This window comes from Ceratina calcarata, unplaced genomic scaffold (assembly GCF_001652005.2).
Source record: "Ceratina calcarata isolate Rehan_Ccalc_2016 unplaced genomic scaffold, ASM165200v1 scaffold147.2, whole genome shotgun sequence".
Lineage (NCBI taxonomy): Eukaryota > Metazoa > Arthropoda > Insecta > Hymenoptera > Apidae > Ceratina > Ceratina calcarata.
In genome coordinates this window covers 772,155-792,900 of record NW_017135881.1, presented here as the reverse complement: position 1 = coordinate 792,900, position 20,746 = coordinate 772,155, and the positions used below count along the sequence as shown (strand labels likewise).

Here is a 20,746-nt window from a genome sequence, read left to right as displayed (position 1 = left end):
CACTTTTTTTCTTAATACCGATTTTAATTAGGGGGTTGGGGGAGGCTTGAATAATTGCAGGTGTTGCGATTAGATCTATATAGTCATTATAATCCATTTATCGGTGACCAGCCACAGCGGCGGTCGCTCATTAGGCTTCTAATTAAGCAAGCTGTAACGCTAACGATGCATCTCTGCTCCCAGTCACGAATTAAATATCTCTGTTCTGAACTCGTTGGTGAAACAATTTATTGTTACAATTAAGGGCAACGGTAAAATTATTAAAAATCACACGAATATACAGTACACCCTATACCAATCCACGAATCCTATAAATTCACAACTACGGATCGCATTAATTAAACGAAGGAATTTTACAAACCCGAGGAAACCCCAAAAAATAAAAGATCTTATATGGGTGCTAAATTTCCTGGCGCACGATACCGCTGGAGGGGGGATGCGGAGAATTTACCGCCAATGTTGGAGCATTTTCTGCCCCGTTCCCCACGGTGTTCCCCTGGATCCCGGTACGTCTTAGGGTAATACAAAGGGATCTAAGAGGCATTTTTCATCCGGCGAGTATTTTTTATTCGTCCACTGCTAATTCACACCGCTTATGCTTCCTCTCTCCGTCTCCCCATCTTTTTCCGTCCGCCAGTTAGATTGCTCCGTGGCCCCACCGCCTTCATCTTCGCCCCATCGTTACAACCGCCTCGCGCGGCGCGAAACCAGAGGGAAAGCGGCACGGGCCGTACTTTGTTCCCTTCTAGCCTGGATGCAATTTTAATCTCGAATTCCGAGAAAATTACCTTGCCGTCAGAGCCGTTTAAGGGGCTACTAGGTGAGATTGCCTCCGCTACCTGTCAGCCTGCTTGACATATACTATATTATGTAGCGAGATCGGGTTTTCACGAAACTATTTTCGTTTTGCCTAATTTCGCCCCGTTATCGTTTATCGCGCCAACCGGCTGGTGTCTGCGCGTTCAAGTATTCTCGACAAAAATCTATATACCGAACCAGTAACTGAAACATCCAGCTGGGTTTCTTTCCTGACACGCGCGGAAAGAGAAACGGGATTCCGCGCGATATCAATTAACCAAAGTATTTCTTTATAGAGTGGACGAGATTTTAACCGGGAAATGATAAATTAGTTTCTCTAAAGATAGCTGCACTCGTTTTCGACTGATATTCTTCGCGTTTGTGCAATTTTAATTAACGTGTAAAAATGCGCCGAAGAATTCGTAAGGATGATTCCAGATGCGAATGATGATTGCTCGCGAATTGTACGTAAAATGAAATTGTACCTACCTGGATGAGCAATTGGTATGAGGTATACGACTGGTATGCAACTCGCCGGGGCGAAAGGATTCTTCCCATTTTAATAATAATAGTAACAATAACGACTTTATTGCCACATACATAAATAGATGGACATGGCCGATGTACAGCGTACAAGCTGGATCACACAATCGGATCCTTTTACAGTGAACTACACTTGCTTCTCTCATCGCAAAACACGCTTCAAAATAAACGTTCCTCTAGTCGCTCCCACGTGTCACGCTAATCCGGAACCAGGCGAATAAACACACACGAATCATTTTCAAACTATAATAGTATGAACGCAGCTAGGTACACCGTCTCCATACACTCGCGTCCTCCCTCTCGAACGCATTCCTCATTCTATGCATTTCTTTCTCTGACTCAAAGGAACTGAGGAATCGTTGCCTACCGACATGTCAATTCGAACTTTTCTCTTTTTCTTCGCTCTTCTTACGCAAAGACCAGCAGGAGGAAATTGGGCGAAGGACTCGGCATTACGACACGGCAAGGACAGACAGGAACGAGCGGACAACTCAGGGCGCTGTCTATTCGGTGATCGCACAGGCTCGTCGACGTACACAAGTTCACGTAGCACCTTCGCAATACCTGGAAGAACTATGCATCCCCTAGGATCAGTACCGCCGTTAGGAATATTCTAAACATGCATCTCGCAAACATTTCTCGCTGTATCGGTTATTCTAGAAATCGTTCGTTCACACTGCTCTTATATTCGTTAATGTACAGTTACAAGATAAAATTCGTGTCCTCTCTCGTTCACGAAGATCCCTTACGCGCATCCAGCGGGACAAAAACGCGACTGAGATGGTCGTTTTCACTTCGAAACGGAAACACTAGCGAAAAGCGGAAGGCCTCGGGCGATCTTTGAGATTTCGACTACTGTACATCACCACCTGCATGGATCGCTACGACAGTTTCGCGTAACAATTTCGATATCACCGGCAGACCGGCTGCTCCTCGTTGGAGCCGGTGACTCTACTGTCGCGAAGAAATTTCATTGTGTTGTTAAACGTCGATCGGTTCCAGTTCGGTATTAGCAAATGGATTTGTCTGCTTGGCAAGTTTCCTCGGACCTGGCGAGAAAGAGTTTGCCGTTAGCACAGGCACATAACTGATAGATGGTCGTGTGACTCTGGTGGCCTCCGGACGTCCTCGATGAGTGTTGTTGTTGCTGCTGCTGCTGCTGCTGCTGCTGTTGCTCTCTCGACGAGTGGCTCTGACTCGGACTCGCCGCCTTCAGTCCCTTCATGAACAGAGACTTCGCGTCCAGCCTGATGGCACCGTGCACGCTTTGAAGCTTCAAGTCCGTCAAGCACGACGCCGAGATCTCGTTCGCCCACGACTCGATTGCCACTTGTTGGGGAGCACTGATCTTCAGCGATCTGGTCGCAGACTCCAGTCTATTTAAACAAAATTATTTATTCTTCTACAGCCGAGGTGTTTCTCAAATTATAAACGTACTCAATTATAAACGCTAATCGATTAAACTCCGCTTTACGAACATTTCCAACGCGCTAAGCAATATAACTTGTTTCATCCATTTGGAAATACTAAATACGAAAAAAGATGAACGAAAAGTAACGAAACGTACGAACAAAAGGCCGAAAACTTGTTCGCAATATCGCGGAATTGAAGCAATACGGCATCCAGTCGATGGCAACGTCAGGCTCGCAATAATCGATCCCTCCTTTCTAAGAAGTGGTAAAGCAGCGTCTTCGACGATGCCTTTTCTCCCAATACCACCCAGAATGCCGCTACGCCTCGCTCCCCCATCATCGACCTATTGCTTGCATCTCCGGCATTCCGCATCCCCGATATTTCATATCTCTGGCATAAATCCAATCCTATGAATATAATTTTCCGCGCGAGTAAAGTTTTATTGTAATCGTAAATCCGTCTGTAAATTGCCCGACACTGTGTATCAATAACCGCGTGAGTAATACACTCCCATCCCGTCTCCAGTTTTTTGCGAGCCTTGCCGATTTCGTGGAGCACGTAATACGTAGGATCTGCGTCCCCCTTCGCGAAATTATGTCTCGATGACATTTCGGCGACGGTACGAGACGACGAAACGGATGCCATCGATGGATATTTTCAAGACTGATAAAGATCAAGTATATTGATAGTTACTTCCGGCTTGTATTTCTTAATACACCGAAGATTCGAAATATAAACGAGAATTCGATCAGTTTTCTGTCTAATTAAATCTAGTTAGACGAATTCATCGACTCGATAAGGAATATTCATGAGATTTAGTTATTTCACTTCTGTCGATAGTTACTAAGAAAACATGATGTATAAATAATGCTCTCTGCTTTCAGTGGACCTGTCGCAACGTTTGATCCGACTGAGTATTCAACACATCGCTTGTTAAACTTTTTATTATTTATGTAAGTCTATTTGCATCCCGGATTATTATTATTATTATCATCGGACGAGTAGAAAAAACAGTCTGAAAATCAAGACGTGGGTTTATTGAATTAAGCAGAAGCCATTCTTAGAAGTAACGGAAACGAATATAGGACGAGGATATAACGACCATCTGTGAGAGTTCGAGATTGTTAAGCACTTGAACTCGGCAACGTTTAATCAAATTACACATTCACCTACATTTGTTATTTTTATTTGGCGGAATCGTTTCACCTTTAAACGTGATCCTTCTTGGTCAATATTTGATAAGCCGTGCCATAAATAACAATACTTGACTGTTTTTGGAGAAGACGACTGAAGGATATCGTTTGCACGTATCAGAGCTTTCTTTCATAACTCTCTTAAAATGATTTCTCATTCGCTTTACAATTTTTTCCATTATACATTCATAGCCATCGAAATATTCTTTCGATTATCGAATATTTCGATTCTCTTTTATTCTGATTACCTGAGACCACGGCTCGAATCCCCTCTGACCAGAGGCGTTTGGACACTCGTCTTGAAAACAGCACCCCCGTCGCCAGTTACCCTCAGCATTTCCGCGCCCACTACCACCTGCTCCCTATCCGCCGAGAAGAGGATTCCTCCTTGAGGGTCGGTTATCCGGAAGCCTCTCGACACGCAGTCCACGCGATCCTCGCCTGTAAAGTGGACAAAAGACACTCGCGTCCACCGTCTTTTCATTTAAGGATCGGCGAGAGGTGAACGGTTCCCGTTGGAAATCGACCCATAACAGAAAATCACGTTTCCCGGAATGCTCCGGAGGGATAATGGAGTAGAAGCGCGAGCCGATTTGTGATACAAAACGAAACTTTGTTTACTTGTTTATTCTACGTGGTTCGCATTAATATCGTGCTAAGACTGTTACTGCGAACTACGAGGAATTAATTTGGATTCATTAACTGTTTCGACAAGTTTTACCTTGCTTACTTTGCTTATGAGCTACCGTGCTTGTTTTCACATTCAGACGTCTGCGAAATTTTCTAACGAAAAATTCGAGGGTGAAGAATATCACACAGGCTTTTAAAAATATTTTGTTCAGAACCTTTTGTAAAAATTGAATAAGTTTTATCGTTTCAACACGCCTCTCTATCTCTCGTTTCTGTGAACGTGATCGTTTAAAAACTCGATCGTCGTCGACAGCAATACAACGCTTCGGAGCCTTCGACACGACGACGATTGTCGCGTGATTTAGTTTCGTAGTTGTAAAACCGACGCGAATGGAACGCTGCCCGTGTCCATTAACCGACACATCTCACCCCGTTAGCTGTTCCGCGTTATCGATACTCGTCCTTTTGTATCTCGAGACAAAAATATATGTATACCTGGTACTATTACAAAGGAGAAATAAAACTGGATGCGCATCTTGTGGAAAAAATGCCGAAGGAAATCGCAGTACGTTCATCGATAAATCCCGCGCTCGGTTCTCTATCGGATTTCTGTGTTTTCAGAGGTCGCGCGATCGGGTTCTAGTTACAATTTCAAGCTCCGAGGGGGTTTACTTTTACAACGAAAACTTTTTATCCGTCAATTAAAGGCTAACCATTAACTATACATCAATTCCGAACGATTCAAATTAACTCCGACCACCGCTGTGTCGCGCCGTTCCAAATCGATTCGTTTCCCTCCACTGGTCCTCGAACGGATCGACCCCATTACCTACATCAAAACACAATCAACGAATTCGCGTACCGACAAATTGTGTCGGAAGTCTGATCTCGTAAATTGGAATACTCGACCCAACCCTAACGTAGTTAATGTGTAATCGTCGTGGTTGTGTACCTTGTACTCATGTATCAAATTTGAATGACTACGTGAATTTCCACAATAAATGTATACGTATAGCGAGTCTGAGCAGGTTTCTTTCTTAAACGTATCCCAGGGTCAATAACGTTGGCACAGGGACACTGTCGGAAGAGGAGTGGGATCTTTTATGAATCGTGTTCTCACCGACGGTGAACCGGGCGAGCAACCGTCCGTCATGCGATCTGGCCGATGCCGTGAAGTTGTTCCACGACTCCAGCACCAGATTTTTCCCCCGTCTGGATCTCAAACTCGAGGCCACGAGGGCGTCGAGGACGGCGGCCTGACCTCTGAGCTCGATCCCTCCAGGCACCACCTTCAAGGATCCGATTCCCTCCTGAAAGAAGAGGAAATGACTGTCAGGAAATAAACGAGGCCCTCCGCCGGGGTGCGCAGTTTCTGGGTCGACTGTTCGCAATCGTCGATAGAAAGTGTGGGAGGCCGTAGGCTTCCCCGCGCGTTAAAATTCCTCTCCGATCCTAACTGCGCTTCCGTTTCCTTCGATCCTTCGCCACTCTCTCCCCTTTCATTCGTTCCACGCTACTTTATGGATCGTAACGCGCCGGATGATATACGTATATATATATATATATATATTTTGATGTACTTCCGCGCCATGATTCAACAGAACGAAAATTAAATACCGCCATCCGACATTATTGCCGTTTCAGACGGCTGAATAATAAATGCGGTGATGAGACGGTCCCGTATCTCTATTGCGAACCCCGGCTCGTTTGAGATACTTCCCGCATAATATTTGAACGGCCGCATAGACAGAATTTTATTTTCGATCGTAAGAGAGACGCGACATGGTATCGAGCTCAGCTTAAGAGAGAGAATAATGCGGCATTAGTAGCAGCGATCCACGTTATAAAGCAGACGTCTTCCATGCCATTCGTCTCGTAAACTTCGGATGTTCCGTGAACATCGCGATACGGTTTCCCACTTCCGCCTAACGGTGCAATTCTGCTTCGATGAAATTCAATTTTGCGTCACATTAATTGCTCCTGATACGCGCGTCTTTCCACTGGCATGTTTCATTTTTCTCCAGCGTCCGGGCGGCCCGTCGTCCATCGTGATCGATGATTCGCTCGTTTTTTCTCCCCTCGATCGTGAGAGTAGAACGTCGATGAACGCGAGGTAATTGCGTTTCAAGCGCCGAGACATCGGCTTCGAGTCGCCCGGAAGGGAAGAGGGATTACACCCGAACTTGGAACTCTACGATCTGACGAAAAATGCAACCCCGTTCCCATCGTTTCCCTTACACCCTCCCCCCCCCTCTCCGTGTACCGTCGCCTCTGTATTGGTTTCCGATGATTAGCCACTCGACCGGAAGCAATCGCCATGTGCCACGCTGTCCCACGGTATCCACTTATTATCGCAGCCACTTACTACGAAATGCGGCTGGTTGGGCAGACGCCAGTAAACTGGGAATCAAACAACTGCGGCTTCCCTGGTTTGTAAAGTGCGTTTCGATGGCCTAGAGGGTGATTAAGTTTCATCTAGTAGTTCGCAAATGTGATTAGGAGTGTCGTAGATTGAATTGCATGAACAGGATATTGTTCGCAATAATTATTAACGGAATTGTGCTACTAATATCATCGAATCACGTCGTTCAACCAAAATGAATCGTAAATATAGATTTTCCGTCGCCGAGAAGAAATTCGAATTAACTGTTAACAGTGCGACAAATGAAACGTATCGCGGCTATTACTAAAAAATTCCAGCTTCTTGCTGGTTCCAGGTCCTTGGTTCCACGTCCCGTTTAAATTCCTGCAGCTGGTAGTGGTACCGCTCGACCGGATACGCATAGCTGTGGCCCGATGCCCTCTCTTCTCTCGCTTCCCATCGCGGGCGCCGCGCCGCGCCGCGCCGCGCCACTCGATTAGCCAAATCGTTCGGAAAACGATACGATCTCTTTGCTCTGTACTTAACCGTAACCGTAAACCCCAATGGCGTCGAGAGTACCATATCCGTGGCTGTCTTTTAGAATTATCCTACCCCCGAGAAGGTGAATCGTTAAAGGACAGACGTCGGTGAACTTTGCACTGCTTACCTCGTGTCACAAAAAAAGCCCTGAATTAACCAATGAAGTGAAGTTTTGATCGGTCGTCTTTCGCTTTGTAAATATTAAAAGAGAAACAAAGATTTCACAGCTGTAAATCGACAACTTTTATGAGAAATTAATCTTTTAAAGAACGTGTGTGGAAGAAAAACATATCTCTCTAGCGGAATTTGGTATCTCTGCTTGAGGGAGACTCCGAGATAATGCGAAGCCTGTTATCTCGATGACGAAACCAATATCTGGGCCAAGCTGAAAAAGCGAGACTCAAGCTATCTTAGCGACGCCGCACTTCGAATCTCGTTTCTGCTCGCGTATCCAAGAGTCTAGTCGTTTAAATTCGATTTTTCCCCGGAATAGTTTATGTAGAACGTGGACTTTTTAGCGCGCCACGAACTTAAACTCCGAACGTTATCGGAGTTTCCTATCCAGTTACGCTCGTTCGCGAAATATAATATGTAGTGTTCTCGAGTTTGTAAATAATCCGTCCTGTTAGCTTCCATACCGGCTAACGAGAAAGACCGGCTTAAAAACGCAGTGACACACTGGCGCTGAGCCCGGGTAACGAAATGATGCGGAATAACAAATACGCGTTCTCGGAAGCTCTGCAACCTGGGCGCAGCAGTCGGTGCAGTTGCATAATGGCGTCTGCGAGTAAATGTTTGAGGGATTAAATGCGTGAACGCGTAGGAAATTGGAAGCGTCGTTAATTTAGTAAAATTGCCGTTTGCTTTAGATACTCGTTACTGGGGAATTCGTGGCGAATTTAAAGACGATAGGGAAGAGTTCCGGGATGGATAAAAATCGTTCCGCAGAAATTCGAACGTTTGTAAAAAGGGCAAATTGATCGATGAGAATAAAAGCGGACAGTGGCTAAATTGGCGGGGCCGTGAAAACGGTTGTTCGAAAGCCTGTAAATAACGCGCTTTGCGCTAATTTATGGACGGCGAGCAGCCGCACAGGGTGGTGGCGGCGGCGGTCCGAGGGCGTCGTTACGATGATATACGCGTGCAGGGGGTGTTATTTGGATTTCATTACGTCCCGCTTCGTAGTACTGCTGCCGAACACTCGCCCCGTCCAATGGGAACGCCTGAGAATCTCGAGCAACCGGCCGAGAGAAAACAGCGGGTCATCCCGATCGATCTTCCAGACTGATGAATACGAAATAAAGAAAACCATCAGCAATTTATATTACATTCTACGTATACATATGTGATAAGACTTGAACAATAGAATTCAGTTAAAGGAATCTTCAGTGTACGTTGCATGAGTTTCAGGAAAATTACAGTAACATTGATAATAAAGAGGGTATTCGCGTCTAATTTGGTATGCTGAATAGATGAGGCTAAATGTCTTCGTAAATATGCAGTCTACAACTGATTAAGAGTTCATGAAGTTCTCCCGTTCTCTTTGCCTAGGCATCAGGTCGCGACGGATTCTCGCTCTCGTCGAATTCCAAAATGGAATGCCGGCGGATGCGCAACATATAACATCGGGGTCAGTTGATAATTGCATCGAGAGGTAACACATATTAAGGTGAGCTACGAAGCGAACGAGCTGCAGCCCCTTGAGTGGAGGATGGAGAAACGTTCGCATTTACTGCACTCCGCTCCGCTCTGGTCAACGCGTGTATCTACTAACACGTTTTCTTCGTGATAGCGCACGCGCGCGCCCACCGCGCCAGTAATTATACATATGCAGCCAGTACATACACTACCTTAATGCGCCACATGTAATTATCCTGAGCTGGAGCGGAGTCGCCTAACTCATGCCGCGAGTAATCCGACTCGGAACTCCGTCAGCATCCTCTTCGTGGCATACTGTTCGCGCACCTTTAAGCACCCAGAGAGTGGCAGGGTGCACCGGCCACTCATGGTCACCACCGGACATTGCAATTTCGTGTTATTTTACGTCGCGCACGGAGCAAAGATTAAATCGCACTGTACTGATGGTGGATCGACGAGCGTGGCGCGGCTGCCTCTATCCGGCTTGGATTTAGCAGCGTCCGGTATGATTTTGCGGTTGAAGCGGCCTGGCAATACAGTCTGCCACGGCGTCGATGCTCTCCCAACAGGGATTAGTTCCTTTCGTCTGGTTCTCACGAAATGAGCAAAAGAACTGGCTGCATGAATGGTGGCAACGGTTAAATGGAGGTGAGATAACGTTAAAAGGTGTCCAGTAATCACACGGTTGAAAGAAATAGGACTATACATTATTACGTGAAAAGCGTAAAGCAGAGATTTTTATGAAAAACGAACGTCTGTACTAGACATACGTGCGGAATAGATTTTTTAAAGTTTACGGGATGACAAATAAAAAATGCAATACGTGAAACGGGCAATGTTTTGGTCGCGAGCTTATAGAACGCGCAGGTATAACTTCCGATCGTTTGTTGAAATGAACGATGGACGAGTGTGTAGACAGAGGTAACGTGTGATCAGAGGGCCGGTGATTTTTGGATCCGTGTTTGTTCGAGCATTCTCGTTTGTTTCATTCCCGTTTCGCGTACCCTTTTTCCGCGGTGACATCGAAGAATCTGGGACACGATATATTTCATCGCGACCCAAATATTCCTTACTCTTCCGAGATTACCTTAAATTATTTATCCGATATTCCATTCTCCATTCGTCGATTATACGTTATTATCCCGGTCGTTCGGTAAAAAGGAAGACGTCGCGCCGCGAATAAGATAATCGATAAAGGATGCAGCGAACGGACGAGAGGAAAAGGAAAAATAAGAACAGCTATTTCGCGATTAAAGTTAGCTAACTTTTGCTCCTCCCCGTTCCCTGTCCCGTGGTAATAATGGAATCAATTTTCCACGACTGAATAGATCGAAACGGCGTAATTATCATTACGGCCGGCATGGAATGAATTGTTAATCCATTGATAAACCAATCGTAACGTTTGTCAGTTGAAACGAGGTGAATATCGACGGCCCCGAACCCCTATCCCGTCCACGTTCCCGACCCCTATCGTGAACGGTATATGTATGTGTCAGAGACGTAACCGAGTCGACGAATGAAACGCGAAAGATAGCCCGAAGTAATGGTTGTGCTCTATAATGAGCGGTCCTTGCAGATCATTTTCTTAAGATAACGAGGCGGACTGTAACGGATACGCCGTTTTTACCATCGTTCACCGTTTTTCGTCCTTATTTATCTGACACACACACTCTCACGTATATAAACCTATCTCCGTATATGTATACGGTATACATTTTTTACACTAATGGGAACAATTCTTTATATAATTTACAAAGAAGATGCCAGAAGATGGGACGCCCTGAGGGCATCATTAATGCTGGTACAGTCTCGGTCCTGGCATCCATCTTTATAGCGTTCCCAAGCCCTTTCCAGGTGTCCCGCTCCCTTCCCCGTCTATTCGCCCCGCCGTTTGCCGTCGTTCGGTTTCCGTCACCGGCCTTGCCACTTTCTTCTTTCTTCGATATAATCATTTATTGTATTCTTCGCTCACTAATTAATCTATACCTCGAAGGTCTGCAACGTGGATAGCTGTATACATATATCTACGTCACCGTTTCTTTCTTTTTTCTCGTTCTTCAGTTTACGTTTGGTCACACGAATTAAAAACGAAGCAATGAGAAAATAAACAGAAGGCGCAAGGAAACAATGAAAAATTCAAGAAAGAGGACGAATAATGGGGTATAAATGAAAAACGGGATGTCGCGAATGCATGAGGAGACGAGCGAGCGACACGTATCCGGCCGAGCTTCGAAACTTTGTCTCGGAAACTTGTTTAGAATTTTTTAGTAAGCCGACTTCTCGTCAGCTCCATTTTGGAGCAAGCCAATAAATTATTTCGCTTGATGCATCCTCGTTACGCTTTTAATGCACACCGCCATGGTTGTACTAATAGGTTTACTATTAGTATTTGTTTCTCGTTTTTTTACGATGAACACCAAGCTATATGCGCTGGATTAAATGTTCGTAGGATCAGGTAGCTTACACCTTTTTAGAAAATCTGTTATCTTCTCTCCTCCTTCGACTAGCATCAGAATCCAATATCAGTTCAGTTTCTGTTTAATAAATTCTCCTATCGAGTCCGAGATAAATCCTTCTAGTTTTCAACTAGTTTAAAGTCGTACGTTTTCATCTCCAAAATCTTCTATCACTGAAACTTCAGTATTTCCTTGGTGAGAACGCGTTTTTAAGAAAAGAACCATCGAAATAGATAAAAAAGACGCTCGCGCGAAAACGTCGAAGGTAGGAAAGGTAATCGTCGTAAAGTACAACAGAAAATCGTACAAGGGGGCGGGGAATTACGTGGCCCAAAATCCCTAGGAACGATAAACTCGTCTGTCCGTTGTTCGACCCGGTTTCGAAACCGGCCAACAACTATGGCACCGGTGTACGTTCAAAATTCATGGCGGCGTGCCCGGTATACTGCACTTGCACTTGCTCGACCTGGTCGCTGCGCTGTAATAGATATCCTGTAATACTAACACACCGCGCTTATGTGTAATGTATACTGGGTGTCCGGGCCATTTCTCACGCATTTATTGGTCGGTGGGGCAACTTTTCCCGATGAATCAATATCGATCGGCCGCTCCCTCCGACCGTCCGTCCGTCCGTTCGTCGTTGACCTTCGTCGTCACGCCCGGTCTCGCTCGACAAGGTGGTCACAGTTCGGCCGAGATTCATTGACTCCGACGACGGTGTTGCTCAATGACGGGGAAAATGCAAAATTTCGAAGCGAAATCCGTTGTTCGACGAAATTGGATGAAGTTCGTAGAAATCTCAATGTCCTCGGCGAGAGGGAAGAAATTTTGCGCCTCGTCGATTCGCTTTTCGCGAGGAACGAGATTCAAACAATATCCCGTATTTGGATCCATTACTCTTAATTTCGAGACTAATAATTTCGTGGATAAAACTGCGGAATGTTTTGTGATCTATTGTAAGCCGGCGTCAGCCTTGCGGACGAGGATTTCCCGGAACGTACAATGGCTATTATTCCGTTGATTAAATCAATAGATAGGGAGATCGCGTAAAAGCGGATCCAACTTTATTGCACGCACACCGGATAGAATTTTGTCCCTGCCGCTGCGCCAGCATATAACGGCCATATTTCTCCGCGTGAGCGCTTACAAATTTTCATCATTTATTTAGCCCACGGAAACTGTTTTCGAATTTTTATAGAACCCCTTTCCCTCGGTCTGATATCGATCCGACTATGCACCGTATAATTGGATAGTGGGTGAACAAAAATGCGGGTGCAAGGACCACGATGCGAGTTCATGATTGCGTGAAAAATGTAATCAATTTTCCATCGTTACGATGGTTATTGATTATGCGATGTCAAAGCATATCAATTTACGTTTAATTAATAATGTTAAATTACGGAATCTTGAAATGTAAAACTTAATAGGAGAACGTCAGAAGTAATACGAATTCTTGTCCCTAATTTGATAGTCGCAACATCGTCGCGGTGTATAGTTAAGTGGTCCAATATAGGAGACCGTGTACGCATGGGTGAATTATCTACTATAGGAAGGTTATAAGGTGTAAGTACCGTGAGCGATATTAGATAGGTGGGGGGCATCTGTTCTGTACCGCTTTGTGTGCACGTAAAGCCGTTAATGGCAATATAGTATCTGTACACTGGATGCCGGTCGATGTAACGTTTCGGGGTTATATTATATATTGTTGGTAATCGAAGATCTCATAAGACCTTCCGATCCAGCCGTAGATATTGGAAACGTCTCTAGTTATGAATTTCCTTCTTACCGTGCAGACTTTACGACGGGGTTCGCTCTGTAAATTCTGTTTCTCGAGCGACGCGAGCATCCGCGATGTAAGCGCGCGAAATTTTACGACTAAACCGCGAACAGGCATCGGGCTGCACCGCTGCGAGGGGGGCGAGCACAAAGACTTTCCTAATAAAGTTTGAGCATCGAATTATTAAATTATAGAAAGCGAGGAACGGAATTTTTGATGATGCCGCGATATCGTCTGATGGATCCAAGTACGATTGGAAATTGAATTACGATTGGACGAACGACCGCGCTACATTCATTAACTCTGTATTAGGAAAGCGAGTTTCCAATAGTAAAATGCCTATTTGAAACCTTTAAACGGGGCTGTCAGTTAGTTACGATTTGAATTTGAAATCGAAGGGAACAATTTAATTCTGGCGAGGACTCGCGAAAAGTCGGGTGGTCTCGCGATGCTATAGTTAGAAAAGGATTTTCGCAAAATAAGAATTCCGCGCTCGGTCATCAAATATGAATAGGCGGAACAGAATGGTGGATAAAGAATAGGAAGGCAAGAGTATAAAATATTTCCCGGCTCGTGAGTGCATCGCGTTTTCGCTCGGCTAGAGCAGACTATAGAACAAGGCTAAGAAATTTCTACCCAGCGGTATGAACCGTGCACGTCTCGAGAAATTTCAGATCTAGCAGACTAGCACAATTCCCGGGTTCCCACTGTCACTGATAACAACGCGATTTTTATAAACCGCCCCGCTCTCGTGAACGCAGACTCGTTCCATTTCACGCTCCACGGATGACATCGTTCGCATTTTATCGTGCTGTATAATTCTCCCGAATGTAAAGCGTCCCATCACGACTTCGAGTTGAGAACGCGTAATTGATTTCAGAATAGAATAGTTAAAGGGGAAAATCCAACCAGAGACTACAACCCATACTAGAAATTCTATTCTCAACCAAAAAAAGGAGATCTGACCGACTCGAATAAATTACCAATTTCATAAATCCACTATAAATAAATACACAGTCTACTAACTTCAGCTGCAGTCGAACCATTTCTGATCTCTGATCTAAGTATATCAACTTTAAGAGAAAACTGATCCACGCTACAACCGGCTTAATCGCGTAACGCTATTAGAGAACGGGAAGCTCGCCTATAACTGCGTTTCATTTCTAATCGTTTCCAATTTTAAATCTTGTCTCTGATCGAGAACTGCCGTTGCTCGTGTCAGGATCTTGAAATAACAGACTTATCGAAGATACAATGTCTCCTGGCGGGTATCTGCGTCCGACGAGACCGGGCATGAACCAACGATTTTTCTCTCCACAATAACGTTGATCCCGAATGTCCGTTTTATTTACGACTCGCGAACAGGAAAGCGACACACATTACTCACGCCGCGTCAAGGAGAATCGTTTGGGGAACGAGCATCACCGAGGAAACTAGCAAAGAATGCGCTCCGAGAAACAAGAGGGAAACGTGCATGAGAGCCGGGGTACATCGCACGGGAAACAGCGTCACCGGAGGAGGAGATGGAAGGATAGAAACGTTGGAAATCGGTGCGAGCGGAGATAGCGGGGCCGCGGTGGATCTCGGGGATGTTACCCAGGGTGCGAGAAGAACGGAACAAGAAAGTGGGAAAGAAGCGGCGGGGGCTTACATTTCCCACGGGATAACCCCGCTTGTGCTCGCAGACTTCTTACTTACGGATTGATACTCAATTTCCAGCGAGTTTAGCCCCTATCGAGGGATCGTTGCGCCTGATCGCGGCAGCTCCTTCCGATTTCAAATAAATTCGATAATGGCGGATATATAGGCGCCGCGCCGCGCCGCGGGTCGTGGGATGTAGCTCGGTCGAACAAGGATATAGAAAGGGATTTCTCCATCGTCTTTACCTTAATCGACAGGGTTAAAGCGGTAAAAGCATCTGGCTTGTCGGTGAATCGAACAAAGAGCATGGAATTAAACGTTTTCGAAAGGTACGAGAAGATTCTAGCTTTCGGTGTTCACCTGATTCGATTACAGGAATGGAACTACTTAAGGATCGTGTAAATATGACGACAAATATTGTACCTAACTAATAATATTTGATAGAAACCAAGGATTGTATTCGTAAAAATCACGTTTAATACATGGTATTTCGACATTAAAGAGTTCAGAAATAAACTTATTTAAAGTCAAACTCAAGTTTCGCCGCATTTCACTCGTACAGAATATCCAATATAATTGTTTATAACTTTGAGACATTTAACTAATTGGATGGAATAATGAAACATCAAAAGTGAATAACTCCTATCTGCGACGAGTAACTTGAAACCCGCCTTGTCGCCTTCGGAGACATTCATAAAATTAAGAATTGTGATTGGAACGCTGGATACTTTTAAATGTTATTTAAAGAAGACGAGATATGTCTTCTGGGTTTGCTTGTGAAGTGTAAAAGGTTCCGAACATATAAAAAGATTTAGTCTCTGCAGTAATCAGGATTCCAGAAATTGTTGTTCTGACCTTATTTTACATGATCGTACGCGCATATATGCAGCACTCGCGCTTTGTACTCTCGTTTCGCTCGGAGAAAATCATCGGTTCGTCGGTGGGATCGTATAAACGCGAGCGCGTTACCCGGCGTTAATTACTCGCCACCCGTCGAATTACGCCCGCGACACTCGCACGCGGCTGCGATAAATCCGCGGCCGAAAGGTCGCACCGCGCCCCGGCGATATTACTCAACGCCATTAAATATCGCGTTCCGCGCGGCCGGATTTCGGCAATAACGATAATGAAACAACGGGGAACAACCAGCTTTTTCTAACGATCGTTCGTTTCGACGAGCTTGTTATCAGGCACGCCGCCTGTAACGAGCCCCCTTTACTCACCGCCCTCTATCTACGGGCGAGCTTCGCGAGGGAGTTGGTTAATTAAAACCGAGAATTAACCCGGCCCGCGCGAAGAAACGTTGACTGTGTGAACGACGATTCTCGCGATTTCGGCAATTATGGCGAATTATATTAACCGCGGCTTGCAATCTCTTCCTTCCTCGCTTCGTGGCTCCGTTCGCGAGGCACAGATGCGAATCTTATCTCTCCGGCCGGCTGTATGTTAGAGTCTGCACGGCACGCCTGTTGTTTCAACGGTGGAACTCGCGCGAAACTAATTTCCAACGACGTGACGGCGGTTGATTTTATTAGCGAACGTTGGATATCACGGCGTTCAGTTCAAGTTCCGCGGCGGAAGGTGTTTCTGTTAACGGTACTGTTGATCGCATACGTGTCGTGCAGCAAATGTTAGAATCGGTGGAAGTCGTAATTTAAGATGTACATAGTCTGGGATATGACCTGTCGTTAATAATAAAGTCTTTTAGCTTTTCAATTGTCTAATTAATCGTATCGAATAAGAATCTTGAACACGTGTTACGTATACAAGATCTTTTTATCGACATTGAATGCAAGCTTCTGAATTATCAAGTAACTTTAAACCATCTCCCGGCTTGCATGACAGATTATTCAATTCGTCTCCTTATCAGACGTAACGGGTTCGGCGCAAGAATATATAATTTCGGCTAAAAACCGTTTGATGATATTAAAATCTCGAGTTTTTCCATCATGATGGTTATTTTACCGTGCGAACTTTGCACCTACTCGCTCAATTGAAATTACGTAAAATACGTAAGTGAAGTAATCTTCTTTCTGGTTGCCTAATGTGCAGATCAGGGCCCAATGTGACAGTACGTTCTCAGATTTAGGCGATGTGTTAATCGATCCGCGCATAAGTACGAGGATGATGAAGCAGGAACGTGTGTATTCGCATCGATTAGCGAAGACGAATAGGAGAATAAGGGATGGTCTTGTTGGAATACCGAGAATTCAGTATTACGTGGAAGCCGCTCAGTCATGATCAGCTTTCACCGATAACAGTTGCCAGCTGATTTGCATGTATAAACAATATGGGCTATTCCTGTTTCTGAATTCTTCAATTACCTCAACGTTTTCGACAATTAGTGTTAACGATCGAGATCTAATGGACGCGAATTTTTATGTTCCTAAAATGTTTTACAAATAATTTAGAGCGCACGATGTTAAAAATGAACTCGAAAAGAACGATATCGTTAAAACTGTAATATGAAAAACTTACGGAACTGAATCCCATAACTTTGAGAAGCCACAGGGTGAGCGCCAAGTTCAGTATCACGATGACTATCAGCGTGAGCACCAACGAGTACAAGCACCTTTTTCTCCAACCATAAACGCCTAACCTGAAGCCACCTTTACACGAGGCGGTACCGGAGGTGCGATCCTCGAGAATGGGTGGCGTCGTCCTCGACGATGGTCCCGCCGATTGTCGTGCTGCGTTCCGACCGCTGGTCGACGTGCACGGTTCGTCCGACCAACTCGTTTGTCCCCGAGTCATTCTGTAATAACGTAAAATGTACGATACCATTAAGTCTTATTTTTTCTTCGATGACTACTGTTTCTGTTCAAGATTAAATCAAAATTGTTTTTTAGAATGCTTAACAGTTTCATACATATATTCCTTCATAGTACCATGATCATGATCTTCTAAGTAGAAAAACTCATACTCTTATAAAAAGAGAGAAATTTAAAGCACAATTGTCAGCAATTAATAAGCCCGTAATTGCTGGAACCATTCTTTCCCGATGATTTATCAACGATTTATGCCCAGTCCTCGCGTACCGGCTGCGGGAAATTGGTCGTGGGAAGAAGAAACAGAACTAAGGGAAGACTGATCTCCGGTTCTTACTTCTTGAAACACGAGCGTTCCGTTATACGTGCCCGGCGTCCGAAACATCCACCCGGTTCCCGCCGACTCCATTTCCACTAACACCAGAACGCGCGTGTTTCCCTTTCTCCCCGTTTTTTTTCCATCTATACGCGATCCCAGGATTAGATTTTGTCGATGCGCAAAAAGTCGATCGCGACAAGAACTCGCGCTCACTGTCTCAAATAAGGGACGATCAAGTTCAGCCTATTTATACGGTCTGTGGCGGAACAGGGTGAAATCGGGGGACTATCAAATGGCGGATAATTAGCGACGGACCTAGGCGCGCACATGCGCATGAAAAATGAACGAGCCAGGTAGCGATTAAAGGGGACGTTGGGCGGACGAAGAAAAAAGGAGAACCGGCAAGAGGATGTAGAAGGGAAAAGAACGAGAGGATCTTATGTAAATCTGTCCGCAAAATAGCGGAACGTAACTTTCCGTCCTAATCTCTTGGCTTGCGCGCCGGCCGGCTCGAATGAATCGTCTTTTACTTATACGTTCTCTAGCTCCTCCTTGTCTTTCCTCTGTCGTTACAGAATCATACGCTATTTAACATTGATTAACGCTGGAATTATTAGTCGAGAGAACATTTTAAACGGTATTTTTCAATTTCACGAAGGTTGCCAAATACGAAGCTGGTGAGAGAGAATTTGATCAAAAAGTGGTGATATACTTAAGGATGGAATAAGCTGGGAGAGGGGCGACGCAGGTAGGCAAAGGGACGTAGCGAATGAGAGAAAGAAGGACAAATACGGGTAGGAAGAGCGAGATCTAAAATATTCAATGGCACCCCTCCGCTCTGCGGATAATTATACCTCTCGCGGATATAAAGAGCTCGGTTGCTCGAAATTAAAAGCTCCGAAGATAAGCCCCCGCGAGGGAAAGAGCGGGCGCTTAGTGCTTGCTTTTCAGGACGAGAAGGCACACGATTTTCAGCAAGGAGAGCACGAGAGTGGAAGAGAGAAGGTAAGGGTCGGTGTTAGGCTCGTTGACGATTGCACGAACGCTGCCCCACAGCTGCACGCCTCATCGAAGATTGTGTTTAACGAAAAAGTTCCTCTAATCTTCTGAACTTCTACTGGATGCAGTCGTGATTTTCGATATTAATTTCTGACACCGTAAATACCGTGCGACTACGCGGAAGCAATCGATATCCTAATTGGTCACTCAGGACACTCGACATTAAAAGAGGTCCGGAAATTCATTGAACCGTCGTAGAAATAATTTGCCTCGAAATTCAAGTATTATACGAGCTCACATTCTATACATTTTGATATCGTTCATTAATTTCACGAAACTGAGTTTGAGTAGTAATATCAATTGGCCTATTTCGAAAAACTTTACAGCCGTATCACAATATAACCGCGTACTTCACTTTAAAAACTGTCGAAGCGTAATCGCGACGAGCGTTTGCATTTGCCTCTCGTAAAACCGAATATTTAAGAGTCTCATTGAACCACGAGGTGGGATGGATTCGGGCGTATTCGAAAGTCGTTTACGCGTGGAGGCAAAAGGAATCCGGGGTACGAAGCGGCACGGCGCAGATTCGGATTCAAGAGGCAATTACAAAGCGGAAATATTCACGGGATCATAAATAGCGTCGGACGTATGTTAAACGGCCGCCGGGAACTTTTGACGTAACGCGAAGTTAGCGCGGCCACTGCTATAATTTCACGGTTCCAAGCCCAAAGAGCATTACAAGTTGCGAAATTATCACTGTACTAATGTACGACCATGTTACACGTGCTTTTTGCTCACTTTTCGCCCTTCCCTCTGGGTTTTTAGTCCTTTCGTCCGGCGGCCACGCAACTTCCGTGATAAATAGCGGTTTGTTTAAAACGAATTAAACGAATAAACCGACTGTTCTCGCGCTTAAAAGCTTGCTGGGCAGACGTCTGAACAATGAGAATAGAATATAAGATGAATTCTAATGCGATACAGCAGATGAAAATTATTTTTCTTACTGGGTACAGTAAACGTAAGCAAGCGTACGTACAACGGTGAGTAACAAAGTTTGTAACGTAAATAAATTTCGCGAGCGTAAGTCAGCGTAGTTTGGATTTATGACATCCGTACCGCGACTTTAAGAACGTAATACGTATCAATTCCTAGCGAGTCGTGCGTTCGTCGTAAAAATTTCCACCCGGAAATGATTTTCCCACCTCGCCGAAAGTATTTATTCATAGTTCAGACTCAGAAATTTTGCCAGCACCCTCGAATGCAACGTAGGCCGGAAGTCGGTTTGAAATGCGGTCGATGGAGAATAATTGGCGCTCGCCGAAAATTCAAAAGGCTACTTGATTCCATACGAAAGGTTAGTCTTCCTGCTCGGAACTTGTCGAAACTGAGCGATAGCACAATGGAAGCTAGAGCTTAGCCGATTACGATCGACAGGATTGCTTCGGCTCAGATAGAAGCAACGATCAATGTTCTACGCGAGTCTCGAGCATTCCTCGACTTTATAGAAACTTTAGTCTTTGACAAACAAATAAAATTACGGTCGATAACTCGACGGAACGAAGTTTGGAACAATCGTCATGAGATCTTCGATAATTAAGTGTTTATAATAGTGTTTTAAGGATGTATTGGCTATACAGTCAATCCCAAAAGTTTATGCACTTTAGAAACG

At 44.9% G+C, this 20,746-nt stretch overlaps 1 protein-coding gene across 4 annotated transcripts in view; it reads right to left on the bottom strand.

Annotated features, from left to right (window-relative positions):
* Positions 1–1,364: 1,364 nt before the first annotated feature.
* Positions 1,365–20,746, bottom strand: part of Scgdelta (sarcoglycan delta) — a 175,600-nt gene continuing 156,218 nt past the window's right edge. For all 4 annotated transcript variants that reach the window (XM_026819155.1, XM_026819157.1, XM_018036242.2 and 1 more), the window contains 4 exons: positions 17,470–17,746; positions 5,698–5,887; positions 4,196–4,388; positions 1,365–2,717 (listed from right to left, as the gene is read on the bottom strand). In XM_026819155.1, the coding sequence (XP_026674956.1) occupies positions 2,351–2,717; positions 4,196–4,388; positions 5,698–5,887; positions 17,470–17,746 (1,027 nt within the window). In that variant the 3' untranslated portion in view covers positions 1,365–2,350. The remainder of the gene's footprint in view (positions 2,718–4,195; positions 4,389–5,697; positions 5,888–17,469; positions 17,747–20,746) is intronic.